General features: G+C 49.1%; 1 protein-coding gene across 4 annotated transcripts; it reads right to left on the bottom strand.

Annotated features, from left to right (window-relative positions):
- Positions 1-103: 103 nt before the first annotated feature.
- cntn1b (contactin 1b) lies at positions 104-21,971 on the bottom strand. 4 transcript variants are annotated; one of them, XM_035402275.1, is made up of 24 exons: positions 21,596-21,971; positions 16,633-16,774; positions 15,913-15,948; positions 15,647-15,773; positions 14,273-14,454; positions 13,603-13,698; positions 12,729-12,935; positions 12,152-12,251; positions 11,522-11,703; positions 11,090-11,214; positions 10,871-10,988; positions 10,427-10,577; positions 9,687-9,814; positions 8,926-9,098; positions 8,108-8,231; positions 7,255-7,422; positions 6,614-6,763; positions 6,077-6,147; positions 5,452-5,686; positions 4,904-5,007; positions 4,004-4,271; positions 3,052-3,167; positions 2,454-2,610; positions 104-2,277 (listed from the first exon to the last, which is right to left on the bottom strand). In XM_035402275.1, the coding sequence occupies exons 1-24, from the start codon at positions 21,749-21,751 to the stop codon at positions 2,201-2,203; spliced, it is 3,393 nt and encodes a 1,130-aa protein (XP_035258166.1). In that variant the 5' UTR covers positions 21,752-21,971; the 3' UTR covers positions 104-2,200. The 4 variants fall into 4 exon arrangements, with proteins under 4 accessions (XP_035258166.1, XP_035258167.1, XP_035258169.1 ...); XM_035402276.1 differs by having other exon boundaries at positions 105-2,277; positions 16,633-16,881; positions 21,596-21,731; XM_035402278.1 differs by lacking the exon at positions 21,596-21,971 and adding an exon at positions 20,893-21,395 and having other exon boundaries at positions 105-2,277.
- Between the last annotated feature and the right edge of the window lie 591 nt (positions 21,972-22,562).

Here is a 22,562-nt window from a genome sequence, read left to right as displayed (position 1 = left end):
ATTTGGTTTTGTCCATATAAACTTTAATTGAGAAGACTGGTTTTATTTGAGCGGACAGCACAGAGGCGAGGCTCATCGAATCCAGGACCTACGCCGCAAAAGCGGTTCGGAACTGGCCGCGAATTGGATCAGAGCGCGAGAATTCCCATCTCGTCATGTGCAATAAAATGTATAGCGTCCTCTGTGTAGCGCAGATCTGGCATTCATGCATTTGGCAAAGCTATTTTTAGGTGAGCAGATAGCTACGTAGCCTATGCAGTAAAAACTGAAGATGCTGATACTCTTGATATCACATTCACAACGCAGTAGCAATGCTATCGTTTTTTGGATTTGCAGTGCAACATGAAGGCTGTTTTTGAAATTTATGGTCATATAGGTCTACAGCCACTGAAATGGTAAATCTCTTAAAGAGTCAATAGCAAATAAAATATAAAAGAACATTTGGTGATGCATGAAACTATCTTCTCGTGTATCATGTAAAAAATGTAAAAACAAACAGGGAAAAAACATTCTACAAAAATGATATTGCAATAAAGATTTTTTTTAAAGCTGAACAATGATTTCTGCTAACTTCAATGCTTCTATTTAGTGGCAAGTGTGTGTGCAGGTTTTTGTTGAAGCCCAGCACTATGAAACCTGATTCAACTAATTGACAAATCGTGGTCTAGAATCAGGTCTTAGTGCCGGGATAAAACAAAATCCTCGGCCCACACTGGCTCTGTTTGGTTAAGATTGGACACACCGAATCACTTGCAGTGTGCTTAGCCGGAGTCTAGGCCTCATGTTTAAACCACTATACCACAGAACTACATTACAACTGGAACAGCTAGTCCTGATTTTACAGATTTAGATAGCCCTTCCAGTTGTACTGCAGTTCTGTGATCTAGGGGTTTAAACCTGAGGTTAAAATTCCAGCTAAGCACACTGCAATTGACCCACCTGGTCTAAGGTTAATGCACACAGTCAATAATCACGCTTGGACTAAAACATACAGGTATACGGTGGCTAAAATCAAACTGACATCGTTCTCCACAGACAGAACAAGCATGTGACAGAGGACAAAAGCTACAGTCAAAATAATAGTCAAAACATTTTTTTTTTTCTGATTACAAACTGGTAATTCCCAATTAACCCTGCACCTGCTTCGGGTTCAGTGCTCCCGGCCAACGTGTAGTGTTCTTGGAACGTCGCCGGTGGCAACGTTGTGAAAGAACAACTGCCACACTATTGAATTTGGGAGATGTGAAGAGAGCTGGGGCGAGAAGGGTAGCACCGTACAGTCCTGAAGCAAAACATCTCAATATGGCTGTTGGTCCCACTTCGAACACTGGACAGACACGACTCATGAGCTTCTATAAGCAACACGAAATGAGACGTTTCACGTTATCATATCTGGTATGACGATTGTACATGATATACTGTGGAACAATATATATATATATATATATATATATCCAGAGCATTAAACTGTAGTTTGTTTTGACTGTGACAAAGTGCTTCATCTTATTTCAATGAAAGGGGGAAAGCAATTGACCATGGTAGCGAACTATGTACAGTGAAAGACGAATTAAGTTACTCTTACACTTATCTTTCACAACTGCCGACTTCCTAATTCGTATAATTTATTACATAATCGGTTTATCTATGATGTGAAGGGTTGGTTGCCAGACTGGGGGATTTTTACCCTTATTGTATTGTATTTTTACAGTAAAATGTATGGGAGGCAATGACAGATGGGGGATTTTAAAAGGAGGTATAGGGGGTAAAATTGCAAAAAAAATTAATTGGGAGTCAACTGAAGATGGGGGATTTTGAGGAGTTTTTTTAGGGGGAATTAACTCAGGCATCTGGCAACGTCGTTTGGAATACAGTGTTCTGTGCAGGAGCTTACTGGGCAGAAAATTGCCCCTTTGGACCGAGTCATGCAAACTGTGCAAAAGATCAGTGTAAGTGCGTAAATAAGGCATACTGAACGAGTTAAAAGGACTCCTCCGACGCTCCTCCATATTGATTCTGTGTGAACTACGATAGGGGTTTTCCCTGCCTTCTTGCGCCCTTCCCGAATGTTTCCCAGATGACTCTTGTGTACGGCCGTGGTCCCAGGACTGTGGGGAGAGGCAGTGTCTTTTGCAGGTACAGTCTGCGCAGTCCTGCGCAGCCGAGGGTGGGGTGGGGTGGGGTGGGGGTGGGGGGGGGGCGTTTAGAGAGAGAGTGAGCACAGGCCCACCAGCAGCAGGGGGACCACGCCCAGAGACTGAGCACCGAGCACCGCCCCAGCTGTGAGAGAGAGAGAGAGAGAGAGAGAGAGAGAGAGAGAGAGCACTGAATTACTCACACAGAGCCCCACACACGCACAACACACTCCACACTACAGCTCTCACACACACACACACAACACCATTGGCGAATGGAGAGCCAGAGCGGTTTTTGGCGGCTCCGAAACTCTCCGTTACCTGAAATTCGTATTCGGGATATGGGCCCGTCTCCGCCCTCGCTGCGCGCCCGGACCTCCACCAAGAGGTCCCCCTCGGAGGGAACGGCCATGAACATGTAATGCCTGCCCGTTAGCATGAGTTTGCCTCTGAAGTGCCCCTCCTTCTTGATCATAACCTGTAATGTGAGGCGGGTGCAGGAAAGATGGAATTACTGACACAGTGTTAGAGACACCCACAGCCCTGCGGCTGCTGGGTGGCGCATCCTGATAAGGGGCCGTTCAATTCGATGACATTTTTTTTTTTGTGTGTGTGCCGCTTTTTACATAGACACTGTCACAAATACGCTTTCACACTCGGGATACGAAACAAAACGGGGCAAAAAAACGGGCCTGAACTCTCAAAAAGCAAGCAATTGAGGGGGGAAAAAACCCCAAAACAAAGCGGACTGCGGAGCGGTAAGACGCGGAGGCTGACGTCCCACACCACGCGTACTCGTGCGCGATCCCCCAGACCGATAGCAGAGGGGGAGACTCCAAATTTAGAAGAGAACGGGGGAAAAAAATCATTTATAAAACTGTGTTGAAATAGAGTGGAATCTTGGGGAAACCCAACGTACCTTGTAGCCCTCGATCCTGGACTCGTTGTACATGGGTTCCACGTGGGTCCACGTTATATATAAATAGGTGCGAAAGAGGTCGTAGTACCTGACTAATCTTGGGGGGCGGTCAGGAGCTGGAAAGACAGAGTGGATGTCAGAGAATCACAGTGGAGTGGAGAACTGTGCTATGCTAACTCTTCACAACAGCAAAGCGCTACATTAATGTAAAATACCATAAGCCAGGGCTACCCAGCCCTGTTCCTGGAGATCTGCTGCCCTGTAACCATTCACTTCAGCCCTAACAAAGCACACCTCACTCAACAGCTGGAGATCTCTTTCAGCTGCTAATTAGTAGAGTCAGACGTGCCAAATTAGGCTTGAAAAGAAAACCTACAGGACGGTACGTCTCCAGGAACAGGGTTGGGCAGCCCTGCTGTAGCATAAAGCAAATGCACGATCTAGAGCCGTAGTCATGGAGACCAACTGTTTTCTTTACAACCAACCGCTTGCCTCCACAGATTAAGGAATTAACACCCCACCGATTTCGATTAGTCTCTCTGCAAAGGAATCACTTTTCACTAAGCGCATTACAGAAAATGATAGCATTAATTGATCCGGATTATATTAATGACTGTAATATAATGGGGGTAATGTAGTGAATGGGGGAAATGTAATGTCATGGGGGAAATGTAATGTAATCTAATGGGGTAAATGCAATGTATTGTAACGGGGGAAATGTAATGTACCAGGGGAAATGAAATATATTGTAACGGGGGAAATGTAATGTAATGTAACGGGGGGAAACGTAATGTAATGTCATGGGGGAAACGTAATGTAATCTAATGGGGGAAATATAATGTATTGTAACAGGGGAAATGTAATGTAATGTAACGGGGGGAAGCGTAATGTAATGTCATGGGGGAAAGGTAATGTAAACGTAAAGTAAACGGAAGTTAAACGTCGATCTCACGTGGCTTCTTGGTGAACATCTCGCAGATCTCCCCCGGGGGGCCGAAGCCGGCGTCGTTGTAGGCCCGCACCTCCACCATGTAGTGCGAGTCCGGCAGCATGTTCTCCAGCCGGGTGCCGATCCAGGCCTCGTTGTAGTAGCGCCACTCCACCCGGTAGTGCCAGTACGGCAGGATCTCCGACAGCCGCGTCTGGTTCTCCATGGTCCGGTTCAGGAAGAGCCGGTTGGCGGCCGCCTCGTTGTCGTAGTACTTCCTCCAGTACCTGATCTGGAGGAGGAAGCGGGTTCCGCCAAGAGGCGTGAGAACGTTTGGCCAAGATGGCCGTCGCTAAAGTTAAGCCAACTTCACAGGTGGGCTAATCATCACCGTTCTGCAGGGCACTCCCAATCTAGGATCACTCTTATCACTCATATCCTTCCACTTTGCATGCACCTCTATCCTGCACTAATATTGCACTCATATCGTTATCTTGATGTTGCAGCTTGTCGTCATGCCTCCTAGTTTGACTTAACAATTCTCTCTGACCCAGCCTACGCTTACTGTGTGAACTGGACTTAATGTGTTCATGGCTATGAATAGCTGTTACATAGTGAGTATTGTACCTTATCGGACCTGTGTTTTGTAGTTGTCCCAATGACCTTCGGTATGCACTTATTGTACGTCGCTTCGGATAAAAGCGTCTACCAAATAAATGTAACATAAGTGCTGCTTATCTCTGGTGTTTGTATTGGTACTGTTCATGCTGAGCAGTGTGGGATGCACGGCCTTATTTGCAGGAGGATAATCTTGAATGGAAAGACGCTGCAGCGCTGATACCCTGACGTGGTGATCTTTGTTCGACATGGTGATCTTTGTTTTCGGTTTGGTGGTGTGGGGGTTGGGGACGGGGTTTGGCGTACCTGGTACCCGTCCACGGGCTGTTGGAAGACTGGCAGCCACCACACCAGGGCATCGGTGGAGGTGAGGGCGCTGGCCCCGACGTCCGCGGGGGCCTCCGTGGGCACTGCGTGGGGTGGGGGGGGGGGGGGGGGGCAAGGGACAAGAGTCACCGACGGTGACGGTCCCATGGCAACGGTCGCTCTGCATTCCGCGAGGCGTTCCGCGACGCCAAACCGATTGCACCACAATCTGATGGCCGCTAAATCTCACCGGAGGATCACTAAAAGGCTTTGGGTTCACAGGTGCCTGCAAATGCACGGTTATGGCACCGTGGTACAGGACACCGCTGTCAAATATGGGAGGGAAGGGTTACTGATGAGAAGCCGCGCTTCAAAACTGTGCCCAATAGAGAACTGACCTGAGATCAGTATTGTGGCAGGGGATTTAGATCTGAGATCAGTATTGAGGCAGGAGATTTACTGATTAGAGCCGGGAGAGTGCACAGATCTGAGATCAGTACTGCGGCAGGGATTCAGTGATTGGAGGATTTAGCGGGGGCGGGGCTTACCATCCAGGGCGGTGTAGATGACGGCGGTGAGGCTGTAGGGCCCCTCCCCCTGGCTGTTGTAGGGCCTGACCTTCACCTGGTACTCGGTGACCTGCACGATGGAGGCGTCCTTGTACACGTACCGCCGGGCCTCCGGGTCGGCCACCGTCGCCCACTTCCAGTCCAGGTAGTCGTGCCGCTTGAAGGCCACGACGTAGCCGAAGTTCCGGCCGAAGTAGAACTCCCGTGGCACGGGCTGGGGTGGGGAAAGTGGGGGTGAGGGGCAGAGACAACACGGACGTGGTCTCTCTCTTGGTTTTTTGCATCCTTCCCCGGGCTGTCATTGCAGTAACTGGCTGTTGCAGTAATTATGGGAAAACACTTACAGGAAGTGCTGAAAAAAATGACCTGGATTTACTGGGCTTACAACGCACTATGTGGTCCACTGTGTGTTGTCTGTGGCTGGTGTGACGAATCTTTGGTGTCGCCTGGATAGTAGGCGAAGCTAGTCGTCATTGTTGATGGGGCGCACCTGGCTTATACCACACAAGAGCCCTTAGCTGTGATATAATCACAATATGCCGCTGCCTGTCGTGAGTTATTGCTTAAACTGCTCCCGGGAACATGGCTGAGCGAGACTACCTACCGTCCAGGTGACTGTTAGCTCTTTGCTCATCCCCCCTCCTCCCCCGACGTCAGTCGGAGGCACTGTAGGAACTACAGAGAGAGACAAACATGAGTGCTGCGGTTTCACACACGTATACACACACACACACACACACACACATGCACGCACGCACACACGTATATACACACACACACACAGTACCAGGCCATCTCTGCCATTCCTGCACCAAAATGCTTCTCTATATATTGAGCACAACCGGAGTCAGAATCGACAGCGCCCCCTACTGGACTGGATGAGTAAAAATGTGCATTTCAGCAGGCTTAGTCTAATCTGAAATCATCTGTTAGCCGGTGGCCCCTCGTCCAGTGATTGGCAGCAGGAGCAAACCTGTACTGAATGCAATAACGTTGTAACAACGTTTAGCACACGCTGCCGCAACCAACGCCCCCGAGGCGGTTCACGAATGTTCTCTGAGAAAGGAGCGGGAGTTCCAGCTGACGTCACCCTCCCCTCTACGGGGGCGAACGGGTCGCTGTCGATGGTGACGGCTATCACCTGCTTCCCACGTTCGGATTTTGGGGGCGGGGACGCTGGGCTCCCCCATCCCCAGGGCGTTCGTCGCTATGACGCGGAACTCGTATTCCGTCCAGGGGGTCAGGTCGACCAGGTTGGCCATCTCCGCCATGCCTTCCAGGATGGGAGGGGCTGAAAAGGGACGGGCGGGAGTTAGGACCGCTCAGGCGTAACCGAGCAACTCAACCGCACGGTCAGGGGACAAGAACCTTTAAAATAACAGCAATAGCAATAACAGTAATAACAATAATAGTCTGGTCATTTGATGTTACCCCTTACTTCACTTCTCTCTTTAAATCCAAATGACCTCTATGGAAGACTAACAAAATATACCTTGGTCGTGCGGACATTCTGTACCTAACATCGAGAAACTGAATTATTCATAAGAGCGACTTAATGGTCCATGATATCTGAGTGATTCTCTCCCGTTCTCTCATCTAGGATCAGTTCTGCTCCTTAACATGTAACGGATGGGGTGAGGCTGTGGACACGGGGAAACTGATCCTAGATCAGCGCTCCCGCTCCAGGCCACTTCGTGAACAGGAGCTTGGGTTCAGCGGGGCCTGCAGTTCCGGCGTGCGGCCAGCAGGGGGGGGGGGGGGGGGGGGGGGGGGCTAGCTCACCGGTGGTGATGTTCCTCCACACCTCCCAGTCCAGGGAGAGGGAGTCCCGGGCCTGGATGGTGTAGCGCAGGATGGGGCTGTGGTGGTCGGCGCCTCGGCTCCACACCAGCCGGGCCGTCTGGGCTTTGTAGTCCTCCACCCGCAGCCCGCCCGGGGGCCCCGGGGGGCCTGAGAGAGAGGGGGGGGGGGAAAGGGTGGAGGAGACAGAGAGAATGGGTGGGGGGAGACAGAGAAAGGATGGAGCAAACACAGAGATACGGTGGAGGAGACAGAGAGAATGGGTGTGGAGGAGTCAGAGAGAAAGGGTGGAGGAGAGGGGGGAAGGGGGGAGGGAATGAAGAGAAAGGGTGGAGGAAATAGGAAAAAATGGTGCAGTGCAGGAGAAAGGGGGAAAGGGTGGAGGAGAAGGGGGAAAGTGGAGGAGACAGAGAGAAAGGGTGGGGGAGAAGGGGGAAAGGGTGGGGGAGATGGAGAGAAAGGGTGAAGATGAGGAAAGGATGGGAGTTAGGGGGTGGACAAGTCGATTAAGTTCCATACTGTTACTCTACTGGCAGTGTCGGGGGATGACAGTCCTTGAGGACTTGTCACAGCTTGTTGTTTGAACCTGTGAACAGTGTTCATTAACTGCACCTTGATATCTTCCAAAAGCATAGAAACGGACATCACAATGTTCTAAAATGTGTGATCGGAGGGTATTAATAACCAGTCGGTCAGAAAAGAGCTGTTATCCTTCCCCCAAGCGTCTGCGATCTTTCGTTCCCTTCTGGGTGTGATGCTCGAATGCCGTTCTGAGCACTAAAGCTTAAATGTCAGGACCCCCCCCCACCCCCCCAAACCCCCGCTCGGTGCTCACCCCTGACGGTGAGGTCGGCGGAGGCGGTGGCGTTGTCCACGATGGTCTGGGCGGTGCAGGTGTAGTGGCCGGCGTGCTTGAGCTGCGTGTTCCTGATCCTCAGCTCTCCGCTCGATTGGTATGCCTGCCCGACCAAAAAAAAAGGCGCCGCTCAGGTTCCTTGCTTTTCTAAGTTTTTATTTCGTACTATCTTTGATTTAACTGCACCATCTCGGCTTGGTCGTTCACCGGACACCCCAGGAGCGGGGCGGTGTGCACCTGGCGCCTGCAGACGCCTTGGGGCGCCCTCTGTAGGGCTCAGCATGGTACTGCAGGTGTTAATGCCTATTTAAGTAAAATGCATATCTGGGCTTATGAATTATGAATTAATTATTAGAGGGTTAAGAATTTGTTTATGTGAAACACACCACAGAGAGAAATGCATCTTAGTCTTATTTACAGAACATTTTCTGCATTTCATAAGAAATTAGAAGGCTTAGAAATTTGCTCAAAACGGCATGACCACTATAACATCATAAATAGACAGGGCTGCCTTCAAAAATAATGATACTACGTAAAGCTGAAAAAGTACAGTTACTGCTGTCCTTTTTAAATAGTCCCAAGCAGGTTGCTAGACCAGCTGTAGCAAAGCACTAAATATAAACCTTCATGCTGAAGAGTGATGCTACACTGTCATCTGGTGGTCAAATAAATGAATTGACGCAGGCAGTCAAGAAATCATCAACGGCTGTCAGACTTCAGAGAAGCTAAGGTGGAAAGCGCGCGCGCGCGAAACGACAAAACGATCGCGTGCAAAAAAAAACAGTCGTCCTCGTTACCGTGACACGCTGGTAGTGCTCGGTCTCCCGTTCGAAGTCGATGACGTGCGTGTCCACGGACCAGACGAAGGTGACGTCGAGGGACGGGTCGTGCGAGGCAGCGCACGCCATTCGCGCGGTCTCCCCGACCGTCACCTCGGTGTAGTCCGGCGCCGTCGTGATCTTGGTCGCCTCTGAAACGAGGGGGGGGGAGAGACCGTATCAACTGTACGTTGCCAAGGCAACCGGTGCATAGGTTAAAAACGATTGGAACAACACAATTCAAAAACATACACGGCCAAGGTCACTGGTTCATATGGTAAAAATGATCAGAACAACACCAACCATAAAACATACTGCTACTCTAATTTTCGAGAGGACCTGAAGTGCTCAGCATAATTCAATTCAATTCATATAATTCAACGTAAAATACACATGAAAGAGATCAAAGATAAACACGATAAGATATAGACAGTTGAATAAGTTAAAAAAAAGTGACTTGACTCGTAAATTGATAACATTCACTATTAGTGGTTCACCACAGATCTCCAGACGGGACTATTCCAGTAGAGCTCCAGTCAAACGAACAGGGTTTCCAAAAAGTTAGCGAGCCACAATCATTAATCCAGCGCGGGCTGGGGTTCACGGCTTCATTTACGCTTTGGCTAGAGTTCAGTTTATCTGGCACGCACAAGCTCATCGGCCCCTGTGTGGTCACTGGTGGGTGTTGCTAATTAGTGGCGGGGCCTCGGCGGGGGCGGGGCTCGGCTCGGCGACCTCACCGACGATGGTGAGCACGCCGCTGCTGTTGGCCTTCCCGCGGTCGTTCTCGGCGAAGCAGGTGTACGTGCCCTCGTCCTGCCGCGTGGCGTTGAGGATCTCCAGACTCCCGTCGTCCCAGACGCGCAGGCTGCCGCGGGGGGGGGGGGGAGGGGAGAGACGGCGGGGGGGGGGGGGGGGGGGTAGACAGCGGGTGAGCCGTGTACTCGTTCAAATGCAGCTCTGCACTCTCTGGAAATATTCACTGGTGTACTCAACAGCAATAAAGCATTGTGAATTTGAATTTGAGAGAGAAAGAGAGCGGGGGGGGGGGCAGTTTCTTTACATACAAGGATCAATACTCTTTAGAAACTGCCAATATTAGGAAAACCTTATTTATACCACCATGAATCCACTCACCATGTGGAGCTGCAGTCTGCAATAGTGCATAACCCAAACCCATCCCTACATTAAGAATGCATTCACCCTGTACAGCTAAGTACAGTGTAACCCAACCTATTCCACCCTAAAGTATTTGTTCGTTATAAAGAGCGCAACCCAACTCCACATTTTACATGGAGATAAATGGTGATTTCTGGATACACTAAGTTCCTCTAAGTTCCCTGTGGCTATTACCGGGAAGTAACCAGTAAGTGTCCACCAATCATTGTTGACATTGTTCAGTTCTAACAGGCTGTCTGATTGGTGGAGCTCCTCTCTGCTCTCTGCCAGTAAGGTGAGATCTTTTCCACCCGGCCCTCACCGTGAGGAGTTGCGAAGCTGCTCTGTCCCTTTGCTCCAGATGATTTTTGGTTTGGGGGCGGCCCTCGGCTTGCACTCGATCACCACGCGCCCCTTCCTCGCCCCGAGAAGAGTCTTCCTCACGGGGTTCTTCTCAAACGTGGGGGCGCAGGCTTGCGTGGAGATGCAGAAGGACGAAGCGTGAATACACACAGGGAACAGACAGTGCGTGCGTTTGTGTGTGTGTGTGTATGTGTGTGCGTGCATGTGCATGCATGTGTGCACGTGTGAGTTTGGTGCTGGGTGTGTGTGCTTGTGTGTGTGTGTGTGTGTGTGTGTGAGTGCGTGTGTGAGTGTGTGTGCGTGTGTGAGTGTGCATGCGTGAGTGTGTGTGTGGGGGGGTGTGCATGCGTGTGTGTGTGTGTGTGTGTGCACATGCGTGTGTGAGTGTGTGTGTGAGGCTCACCGATGACGCGCAGCTCAGCGTTGGCGTAGATGATTCCGTATCTGTTCTCGGCGATGCACTGGTACATCCCAGAGTCCGCAAACGTGAGGCTGCTGAACTTCAGTTCGCCCTTCCCGTACTGGGGAAGAACAGCATCGCGGTCACACGGTCACTCACAAGTGCCACGATAATCAACATCCAATGGGACAAGTTCAGGGGCGTGGAGGCGGGGGCCCTTACCGAATACCCGTCCTTCAGCCAGCGGATGTAGACCCACGGCTTGGCGTTGGCCTGGCAGGACAGGGTCAGCTCGCTGCCGATGTCCTTCTCCGTGTTGTTGATGTGCGACGCCCACTCCGGAGCGGCTGTGGAGACGCGGCGGCGGTTAGCGACGTTAGCGGCGCTAAATAGGGACGTGACATCACGGCGCGGGGGGCACTGAGCTCTGACATCACCCTGACGTCAGAGCGCGGGTAGATTCGGCTCTAACGGAGGGCGTGACATCAACATCACAGGTATATTCAGCCCTAACTAAGGGTATGACATCACAGTACAGGTATATTCAGCACTAACTAAAGGTATGACATCACAGTACAGGTATATTCAGCACTAACTAAAGGTATGACATCACAGTACAGGTATATTCAGCTCTAAAAAGGGGCGCGTCCGCACCTTCCACGTAGAGCCAGATCCTGTGCCAGTCCTTGCCCTTGGTGTTGAGCGCCTCGCACTCGTAGCTGCCCTCGTCCTCGTACTGCACGTTGTAGAGGTGCAGCAGCGAGCCCGACATGCCGATCTCGTGGCTGGCCGGGAGCTCGGCATCCACCTTCCGCCAGCGGATCTCCGGGATGGGGCTGGGGGAGGAACGCCGCGATCGTCGTAGGCTGCGCTGTAGGTGCGGGGCCACTTCCTGTCTAGGTGCGACTACCTGTTCCTGGCCCCACTTCCAGTCCCCGTACTACTTCCTGTCCCTGTCAAACTTCCTGACACCAACCCACTTCCTGTCCCCCTATCACTTCCGATCCTTGTACCACTTCCTGTCCCTGCCACACTTCCTGTCCCCCTACCACTTCCAGTCCTTGTACCACTTCCTGTACCTGCCACACTTCCTGTCCCCCTACGATAGGTGTGAGAGGTTCACTCCTTCCACACAAACTTCAAAGGGTGGTTCATAAAGCATATGACATAGCACTGGAAAATACATGGCAATAGCGATGCATAGACGATGTTTACGGAAATAAAATCTAACGCCACACTTTATGCTCTTTCTGATTTTTTATGTTTGAGGCCTTGATGACTCACTTTCCCAGTGCGAAGCATTCCAAGGTGATGTTCTGCCCCAGCAGAGCGGTAGTGTCCGGTAGCTTCAGCCTTATGTCAGCGGGGTACTTCCGAGCTGGACCTGCAGAGAAATACAAAATATGAAAAAAAATTTCATTTTCAAAAACCATTTTGGATCCATGATTTCAGTCCATGTGTAATTTCTTTTGAAAATATAACAAATGTACGCATTTCATATTGCAGTGTCTGACAGCAGAAATAATTTATTTGCCGAAATGTATTATTTTGGTGTTGTAATACTATATTTCATCTCAATATATTTGCAGCGTTCGTTTTGGGATCTTAATCCATGTCTTCAGTAATTTGATAAATATCTTTCTTTACCCCTCTCCCTCTGTCTCCGCTCTCTCTTTTCACCCCCGCCTCTCTGTCACCCAAAGGAAGCTGGGAGTTGTAGTTATATTGTTAAGATTCTCACTTTCTGGCATGGGGACCAAGGGGATGCTGGGAGTTGTAGTTATATTGTTAAGAGTCTCACTTTCTGGCATGGGGACCAAGGGGATGCTGGGAGTTGTAGTCATATTCTTAAGAGTCTCACTTTCTGGACTGGGGACCAGGGGGATGAACTGGCTGTAGACGCTCTTGGCGATGGAGGGGCTGGACACAAAGCAGGAGTAGTTGCCGCTGTCCGACAGCTCCACTTTGGAGATGTAGAGGTTCCCCGTCCTCTGGGACACAAAGCGCCGCTTATCCGGCAGGATGAAGTAGGGAAGCTCGTTCAGTATCCAGCGGAAAGTCAGATCATCTGCACAGGGAGAGAGTGTGTGAGAGAGAGAGGAGGGAGAGAGAGGAGAGACAGACAGAGGGAGAGAGTGAGAGAGCGAGTGCGAGAGGAGGAAGGGGGAGAGAGAGAGAAAGAGAGAGTGAGAGAGAGAGAAAGTGTGAGTGTGAGAGAAGGGAGAGAGAGTGAGTGAGAACGAGAAAGCGCAAGAGATTGAGTGAGAAGGAAAGGAGGGAGAGAGAGACAGTAAGTGTGAGAAGAGAGAGAGAGGAATGGAGGGAGGAAGAAAGAGATAAATGCTGCTATATTCATTTTGAGGTTTCAATAGGTTCCCTTCAAGGAACTAGAAGAGGAAGCCACATTCAGCAAGGAAAGGACATCAGCTTTAGACTTTTTCAATTATTGTTTACAATCAAACATGGGGCACTACCCTTTCAAAAATACTGCATGATGGTTTTCACCCTTCCCCAGAGATAAACACAATCCTATTTCATCAACAGGGGATTGTATACCATTAAGAATTCTCCCTACAAAAGTCTTAATAATATTCTGTTGAGTTAATATTTATTAAATATAGCTGAAGCCTGGAAATCTTTCAATGTTATCGAAGACTCAAATTACCGGCAGCAGATATCTGTGAGGGAGGTGCAATGCATGATGGGAAGGGACACTGCGGGAGCGTGGTGGTTACCTGGGTAATGCGGGGGAGGGGCACACAGAAGGACCACCCCCTGTCCTTCCTTCGCGGGCACGGCCTCGCGCTCTTCGACGGAGAAGTCCTCCAGGTCTGAGAAGAGCGGTTCAAACCGGTTACAAAGCCGCCAAAAGCCGTCGACGCAACAACTCAGGCCGTTACCTCCATTGCTAGGTAAGTTTGTGGATTAGCATAAAAAAATCTGACAGGATGACAGCACAGAGTACCGGTAGGCAAACACCGCACGCAGCACAGGTTCAAATCCCGAGTGGAATGAAGGTATCACCAGCCGAACAAACGGACCGCACGTTTAAAAAAAAAGCTAAGCTAGTTTTGGATAAGGGTGCCTGCTAAGCAGCGACCAGTGGTAGCCAGCCCTGTTCCTGGAGATCTACCGTCCAAGTAGGTTTTCATTTGAAGCCTAACACAGTGCAACTCATTCAACGGCTAAATCCCTGCAAGATTTCTCAGTTGACGTGATCAGATAAGTCAAGTACAAAGAAATTGCACCAATAAAGGCCCAATTAACCAGGTGAGGTGAGGCAACTGCAATTAACCGCTAATCAATTAGGTGCGTGGCGACGGTGAAACCCGGCAGACCCTGCATCCGTGTTTGCGGATTCGCGGCGCGGGAGAGGAGGGGGCGGGGCGGGGCGAGGCGACTCACAGCCGAACTGGACGATGGCCTCCTTGCTGTACACCATCCCGTACACATTGGAGGCCACGCACACGTATCTCCCCCCGTGCCTGCCCTTTATGGGGTTGGTGATCACCAGGTTCCCGCCCACCAGGCTGTAGTGCTCGTCCGGCTGCTCCAGGAGCTTGAGCTCCCAGTTATTCAGCCTCCACCTGGAACACAGCACCCTCAGTTCTGTGTTAACAGTTACTGGTATAACAGTACAGGTTAAAGGTGTAGGTTACGTGTATGTTAGTTACTGGTGTAATACAGTACAGGTGACATGTGTAGGTTATGTGTATGTTAGTTAATGGTGTAAAACAGTACAGGTGACAGGTGTAGGTTACGTGTATGTTAGTTACTGGTATAACAGCACAGGTTAAAGGTGTAGGTTACTTGTATGTTAGTTACTTGTGTAATACAGTACAGGTGACAGGTGTAGGTTAGGTGTATGTTAGTTACTGGTGTAAAACAGTACAGGTGACAGGTGTAGGTTACGTGTATGTTAGTTACTTGTGTAATACAGTACAGGTGACAGGTGTAGGTTAGGTGTATGTTAGTTACTGGTGTAATACAGTACAGGTGACAGGTGTAGGTTACGTGTATGTTAGTTACTGGTGTAAAACAGCACAGGTGACAGGTGTAGGTTACGTGTATGTTAGTTGCTGATGTAATACAGTACAGGTGACATGTGTAGGTTACGTGTATGTTAGTTACTGGTGTAAAACAGTACAGGTGACAGGTGTAGGTTACGTGTATGTTAGTTACTGGTGTAATACAGTACAGGTGACAGGTGTAGGTTAGGTGTATGTTAGTTACTGGTGTAAAACAGTACAGGTGACAGGTGTAGGTTAGGTGTATGTTAGTTACTGGTGTAAAACAGTACAGGTGACAGGTGTAGGTTACTTGTATGTTAGTTACTGGTGTAAAACAGTACAGGTGACAGGTGTAGGTTAGGTGTATGTTAGTTGCTGATGTAATACAGCACAGGTGACAGGTGTAGGTTACGTGTATGTTAGTTACTGGTGTAATACAGTACAGGTGACAGGTGTAGGTTAGGTGTATGTTAGTTACTGGTGTAAAACAGTACAGGTGACAGGTGTAGGTTAGGTGTATGTTAGTTACTGGTGTAAAACAGTACAGGTGACAGGTGTAGGTTACTTGTATGTTAGTTACTGGTGTAAAACAGTACAGGTGACAGGTGTAGGTTACGTGTATGTTAGTTACTGGTGTAAAACAGTACAGGTGACAGGTGTAGGTTACGTGTATGTTAGTTACTGGTGTAAAACAGTACAGGTGACAGGTGTAGGTTAGGTGTATGTTAGTTGCTGATGTAATACAGCACAGGTGACAGGTGTAGGTTACGTGTATTTGGCTGGTGGGTTTGCTCGCGCCCTGCAGTTCATGGAGATTTTGGTGTCGGCTGACTCCTCGGGGTAGATCAGGTCCTGGGGCTGCTCCTCGAACACCGGCCCGTAACCCGTGGCATCGTCTGGGGGGGAGCAGGGGCGGCGGAACCCAGGGTCAGAAACGTCACACACCAACGCCACTAAGACATGGGGCCAGGGCGCCTGGTACTCTTTGGATAAAAGCAACTGCCGCGTGAATGCGGCGCAACATAACGCACTCACCTCCGAAGATCCTGGGGATGTCAAACAGAAACCCAGCTGAAGAAGAGCAGAGGGAGAGAAGAAAGTCATTTTATTTGCGGAAGTACCCGCAGCACGAGTTCTTTGTGGCAAACATCTCCATAGTAACTGATTTCTCATGTAGGAAGATAAATTGTTCAGCACAGGGGTGTTTGGAGGCGTTTAATAAAGATCTGAGTTAACTCATCGACAGGCCGTGAATACTTTCTGTGATTATATCAATTTCACCTTAATTTAACCGGATAGGTGAACCGAGAACTCCATTTACTTTTCCAGTGATGACCTGTGCCATCAATGTGGGCAGAGTTCAAGGCAGTCAGATGTAAGGGAAGAGTTGCCAGATTTACAACTTGTCAGAACCGGACAACATGCACAGCTAGACGTGTAACTGCAAACAAAGCGGCGAGCCGTCGGGACCAACGGCAGACCGAAGGGGGGGGGGTATCCAGTCGGGACCACAAACCAGACCAGTAGAAACAATTTAAAAACCTGAATGTGATCTGGCAACCCTACGTAAGGGGACGGTTGATGATTTTTTTGGGAATTTTCCCAGAATACTGGGGTTAAGCTTCCCCCTCCTCCTCCCCGTTGCTATTGTGGGTTCTGAACCCTAGTTAAATTGCCCGGTTGGTTCTGATGAAAGCTGAACCTGCAGGGTGCGGTGGGCGCTGCGTTGCTTCGATGCTGGACGGCGGGTTTTACCGGCAGGGCCGAGGGCCAGGGAGAAGGCCAGCAGGAAGAGGGCGGGGCGCTCCATGGTGGGGTTCCGTCGTCCGACGGGGGGCCTGGAACAGCGCTTAGACCGGGACCCGGCGGGGCATCGGCGGGGCGGGGCGGGACTCCTCTGGAACCCAACACGGGAGGGGGGGGTGGTCAAAACCCCACGGCGGACCGGTTCGTTTGGAAACGATCCCTCAGGTCCTCAACCTTCGACCTTCCTTGGTGTCCCGGCTGTGAAAGGGCGGAGGGGTGATGAGATCTGCCATGGTTTCAGGGCCTTGGATCCTGTCTTCAATCTTAAGAACCGTTTTTTTTTTTTTTTTTTTTTTTTAAACTTTCTTTGCACTTTATGTAACTACTTTAAGGGGGGGGGGGGGTCGGTACATAGACACAAGCAGCAAACACATGACGCAGAGTTCAATATTCTAAAAATATTTTGAAAAATTCTTCGTTGGCCTCGTTCCAGTTGAACGGGCCGTGCCAGACCCTCTCTGGGCAGACTATTTGGAAGCTGTTACCAGAACTCCGTGGTTCACTGCCCTATGCGAACAATGACCCGATTGTGCGGTCCGGTCCGGTCCGTTCAGCACTTAAAGGTCAGCCCCACCGTTTGACCGCTGCATGCACACATCAATTCACCGCCCCCCCCCCCCCCCCCCCCCCCCGTGAGCGCGAACGTGACATCGGCACCCAAATATTACGCCGCCGATTAAAAAAACGAAGCTTTTTAACGGTTCGTTCCCTTCAGCTTCGGAGGTGTCGCTCGCGACGCGCGCGCGGTAGCTAACGCCGTACGATTAGCGAATTAAAGGCGCGACCTTCTCCGCATCGGTTATTTTTTAAAAGGTTGCATCCGCAAGAAGTCTCGCTGCCCATAGGATTAAAGAAACGCGCCATTTTTGATTGAATGACCTGGCTAGCTCTCAACCGAGATTGACATCTGGGATCAGCTGACCTGCGGCCTCCAGCTTCTTCGAGTTAATACGGGGAAATCCTAATCCTGGAGCCCGTGCGCTCCCGCCAACCGCTTCCCCCTGCTTTCCGCGCGGCTCCGAATCTGGCCTTCACGCGGCGTAACGGAGGAAATGGTTAAAAATAAATAAATAAAAAATACGAGGGGCAGGGGGGGGGTGGGGGAGAGGGGAGAGGCACGGGATTACGAGTGAAAACGCACGATAGCTATTGATGAAGAGAGGTCAGTGTGACCATACAGGGCCCCGCAGCCCAGAGACTGGCGCTAACCGCTAACCGCTAACCGCCGAGAACAAAGCGCTCTGCCGTCCGGAGGGCAGGGCCGCGAACTTTCTGCTGAATTCCCGACTTTAAAAAAAAAAGAGGAGAGAAACAGAGAAAGGATTCAGATCCGCCAGAGTTTTGCCCCAGCTGTACATGACTTCACACTGGACGCATTTCCTGTCAATGTCCTCCATTTTATAGACTCCTTACATAAAGGCCGTCTCTCAAGGCGTGCTCCAGACTAGCCTTCCAGTTCAGTGCACGCATACGACAATAAGCGCATTACAGCTGCCTATCGCGTAATGAAGCTTCGCAGCTCTCTTTGGGTATACTAGCCCAACAAGTGCTCCATCTAACACCCTATCCTCAAACCTATTGTCAGACCTGGCACCCCCCTGCGCCCCCCTCCCCCCTTCCGTACGCCCCGCGACTCCAAATCCTGTCCTAATCCCTAATGCTAAAATATTAATCTCCCCTCATTCGCCATTTATCAATATTAATGTCAGACTCCTTCACATACAAACCCCAGTCTATGAGATTAGATGTGCAGATTTGCACACCTCAGGCTCAATGGGGGGGTAATGCACAGCTCATTCTTGGTGGAATTCGGTTTAAATTAACTCCGTGAAGCTTGCGGAAGAAACCTATGGATCTACTAACGGCTCAGCGGCGCAGGGTAGGAGAGAGGAACCAGGAACGCCGCCAATTCAAAATGGCGCAGAAAATGCCATTCCTCTCCTCCTCATCCTCCCCAACTGGATTCACTCCTCCCTTCACTGATCCTTGATTCACGGTCAGATCGATTGATTGCGACCGGGATGAACCCAAAACGATAGACAGGAGATGGACGCCAACTCTAAAATCCTAATACGCTCCCATTTTTTTAACGCCCACAGAGTAATCCTAGCCATTTCTGTTCTCGGTTGTTCTGTGCTAACCCCACACACTTTTTCTATGTTGGAGTCCTCCATAAATCTCCAGCATCTCAAAAAATCTTTAACTGAACCTTACACTGAACTGCTCAGAACAAACAAAATCACCAAAGCTGAAATGGAGGCATTATGTAATATGGAGGCATTATATAAATGCTCAGACGTTTTAATCAGCGAGGTCAGATAATCCTGATTCCTCCCACCGACTCAATCAGCCGCACTTGTTTTGATGCCGTTTCCGTACACGCCGGGCTTCGAAAACCCATTCTGCAAATAATGCACAGTAACATTTTTTCCCTCAACAATATTCTCGTCACGATAACTTTAACGATACACATATATCAGTGTAATTAATAGTAATGGAGCTCGCAGAAATTCTGAAGGATTGTAATGATCTACTGACCTGACCTAATAAAAGAAAGGGCTTTTCCAACATCTTGCATGTGTTTACTGCTCTGCTTGTGAGGCCCCCACCCCCCCAGACAGTATATGGTATATACAGGCATATGGTTTCTGTCTGTCAGGGTGCTGCTAAGCAGTGATTTGCCAGCTAAGGAGAAAGGCGCTACATCGGCAGTTCCCATAGAGCCGAGGCCTCTGGGTAATCTCAGAGTCTCCATCTATAAATGGCGTCTTATCTCAGTGATGCACTATGCCTGGCCTAATGTTATAAATGTCTATTTTTCCTGGTATGAACTACTTTAATGCAGTGCTGCACACACACACTCGCTCGCACGCACACACGCACACACACACACACGCTCGCACGCATGCACACACACACACACACACACGGTAAGAACACAGGCCCTTTCCAGCCGCACAGTGAGGTGGAGAACGCCGCAGGTACACCGCAGGTGCGCCGACAGCTCCGTTTGTCTCCTGGCATCCTTCGACGACTGCTGAGAGCGGAACCCGCGTTGTTTTTCCGGTCGCTGCGACGACCTTGCAAAATCCATTTCCGCGGAAAAGGACAGCGAAGGCGTGCTATCACGTTTCACGGCACGGGAAGAGACAGCCCTCTAGTGGTAGCTGGAGCAGCACTTCTGACTGCATCTGAAGACCGTGAGCATCGTATGCTGCAGGCTCAGAGAGCGCCTTAGCGGTCTAAATGTTCCCCGGGACCAGCCGAGTGCTACACAACAGTGACCTCACACGGCTGCGAGATTCCAGAGCTGCCAATCAAAACTTAATGCATTAATCGGCAAACGCAACTCAGTTGCTATCGTCTTCCGTCCAGCTGCCCTCTTTTCTGTGGTACCTCCCCCCTGATAGCCCTCTCCACACTCACCTCCAAAACCCATTAGAAAAAATCATGCCCTACACAAATGACATCACACCACAAAATTCCCTTAAAGACCCAATGTAATTAAAACCATGCCACAAGGCACCTATATTCTACACAGGGGCCCTGAATTTCAATAATTTTTCAAATCATGTTAAATTTATGCAGAATGGAACCCCGTTAGAAGCAAGAGGATAGAGACTTTGCACTAAAGATCCTGTCACTCAACCAGTGTGTTAGTTCTCACAGAAGCACATGTATACCTTTTTTGAGTTTCTAAATACTATTTTAATATTCCACTACTACTACTAATGATAATAGGAATACTGTGTACTACTCCTATTACTACTAATAATAATTTTAAAAGAATAATAAATATCAACAACAATAATAATAACAATAATAATATTGTTGTTGTTGTTCTTTACTATAATACATGAAATATTTAAAAATAAACACATACACTTTGAGTATTATTGTTATTATTATTATTCGTGACTAGTTCAGTGACTACGAAGCACGCAGTAAACATTTAAGGATACAGTTATGACGCACAGGAATCTGTCCGAAAACATTACAATAACTATATTTCACAGGCCTATGTGAAATATTTAGCACTATGCGGGGAAAATAACGAATAGCCCACATAAAACGCGCATGGAGGTCGCGTGTATGGCGTATGCCTTTCTACAGCACAAACGGTGCGGTACAAAAAAATAAAATAAAAAAATAGAAACGGCAACGCCCATGGCCGATGACTGGATGCCACGGTTAAAAACTTGAACTTACACGGGGGGATGCGACGGCAAGGGCCCCTGAACTCCACCTTGCAGCTCCCGTTCTGCTGACGGTGACAATGCACAGAGACAGCGCGCGCGGGCGAGTGGGACTCCTGAACTAGCAACACCCAAACGCGCAGTTTTTAACTACCCACTAACTCACCACCAATACGCAAATGCTCCGCAATGTCAAGGCAAAATTATTTCACAATTATCAATAGTAGAATCGAATGTCCTGAGCAATTCGTTCCACCCACCCACCATAACGGACACTGAACTTGTCACTGACAGTGCCAGCAACGTAATGTAATTTGTCCAGAGTATTTATGCATAATATTATGAGAAATTTCTAACGCTGCCCTTCCCAGAATGTGACGTGTACTGAAGTTATGCTGCACTATTAAAATTTCAACGTCAAACTGGTTATAAAAGCAGATGGTACGTATATAATCTATGTGCACATTTTTTTTAAACCCACTTTAGTATTAGCCCAATGAGTACAATTTATCACAAGTGAAACGCTTCTGTGGTCTGCTCGTATAAGCGCTGTCCCAATCGCTACACTGCTCTGCATTGCGGTACACCGGAGCCCTGCTTAAACTAGAGACCGCGCATGTAAGCCTACAGACATTTCTATCCCGTCTTCGTAGAATCAACGCGACCTCCATTTCAGGCATTTTACACATCCGTGCCCATGACATTAATACTCTTACCTGCAAAGCCGAGAAATGTGTCCGTAAAATCTCTGCAGACCGCTCCTGGGTCAGCGGCGCATAGCCAGACAATCTTGCCAGATGAACAGCAGCAGTTTTTTTTAAGTCTCGGACTGGATGCGAAGTTGTGACAGGGGGCGCTACAACGCCGACCATTGGACAAAAATAGATGACATCGAAGTATCTATGCGAGAAGACGGTGGCAGTAGGGGCAGTTGCCCGTGGTCAAGCACGACGCCGGGCCAAAAATCGCAGTTAACGTCGCGTCGTTTTCATTTAAAGGCGTTAACGTTATTTTTCCTTTTTTGAGATAGAAGCATTGTAAGACTGGGAGATACTTGTGCGCGTAAAGCAGTAGCTGCAGTCTGGTGACGGATTATGTCATTCAAACAGGCTGCATCATTCCCAAACATCAGGATTTGTGGAGACGAAGCACGAGCGCGGAGTCAATAAAACTTTACCAGCGAATCTAATGTTTACCGTTTGAACTGAAGACGACGCAATTATCAACATGCACTGTATCGTGTTTATTATACACCATTAATCCTCCTCTTTTTGTTAAATTCATCTGACTAGATTATCAATAGGATAATACAGTCGATTTGTAACAAATTGTCGATTGCCTGTCAGGGTGAAACAAACTAATTGAGTGCAAAAATGCAAACATTGCAAGCAGCAGTATGTCTAAAATGAAAACAGTCACATGCGTAATTGTGATTACTTTTGTTTAACACTGTTTTAAATTGTGATTGCCAAATTTAAAAACATTACTGTAGCCAACGTAAAGAGTTTAAACTGAACAGGAACTCTGTCAGGTATGCTAATGAGCATTGGCGGTTTTTGCATAAATTGCCATGTGGAATTTAAGCAAAAAAGCAACGAGTTTGTGCGTGGAGTTTTCCTGCTTCCTTTCACGCTGTGGAATAAACACGCTGCACACGCCGTTGCCCCGGGAAAACCCCCCTGT

Source organism: Anguilla anguilla, chromosome 19, assembly GCF_013347855.1.
Source record: "Anguilla anguilla isolate fAngAng1 chromosome 19, fAngAng1.pri, whole genome shotgun sequence".
In the NCBI taxonomy this organism is placed as follows: domain Eukaryota; kingdom Metazoa; phylum Chordata; class Actinopteri; order Anguilliformes; family Anguillidae; genus Anguilla; species Anguilla anguilla.
The sequence above is the reverse complement of the archived record's forward strand: the minus strand, read 5'-3'. Positions and strand labels throughout refer to the sequence as shown.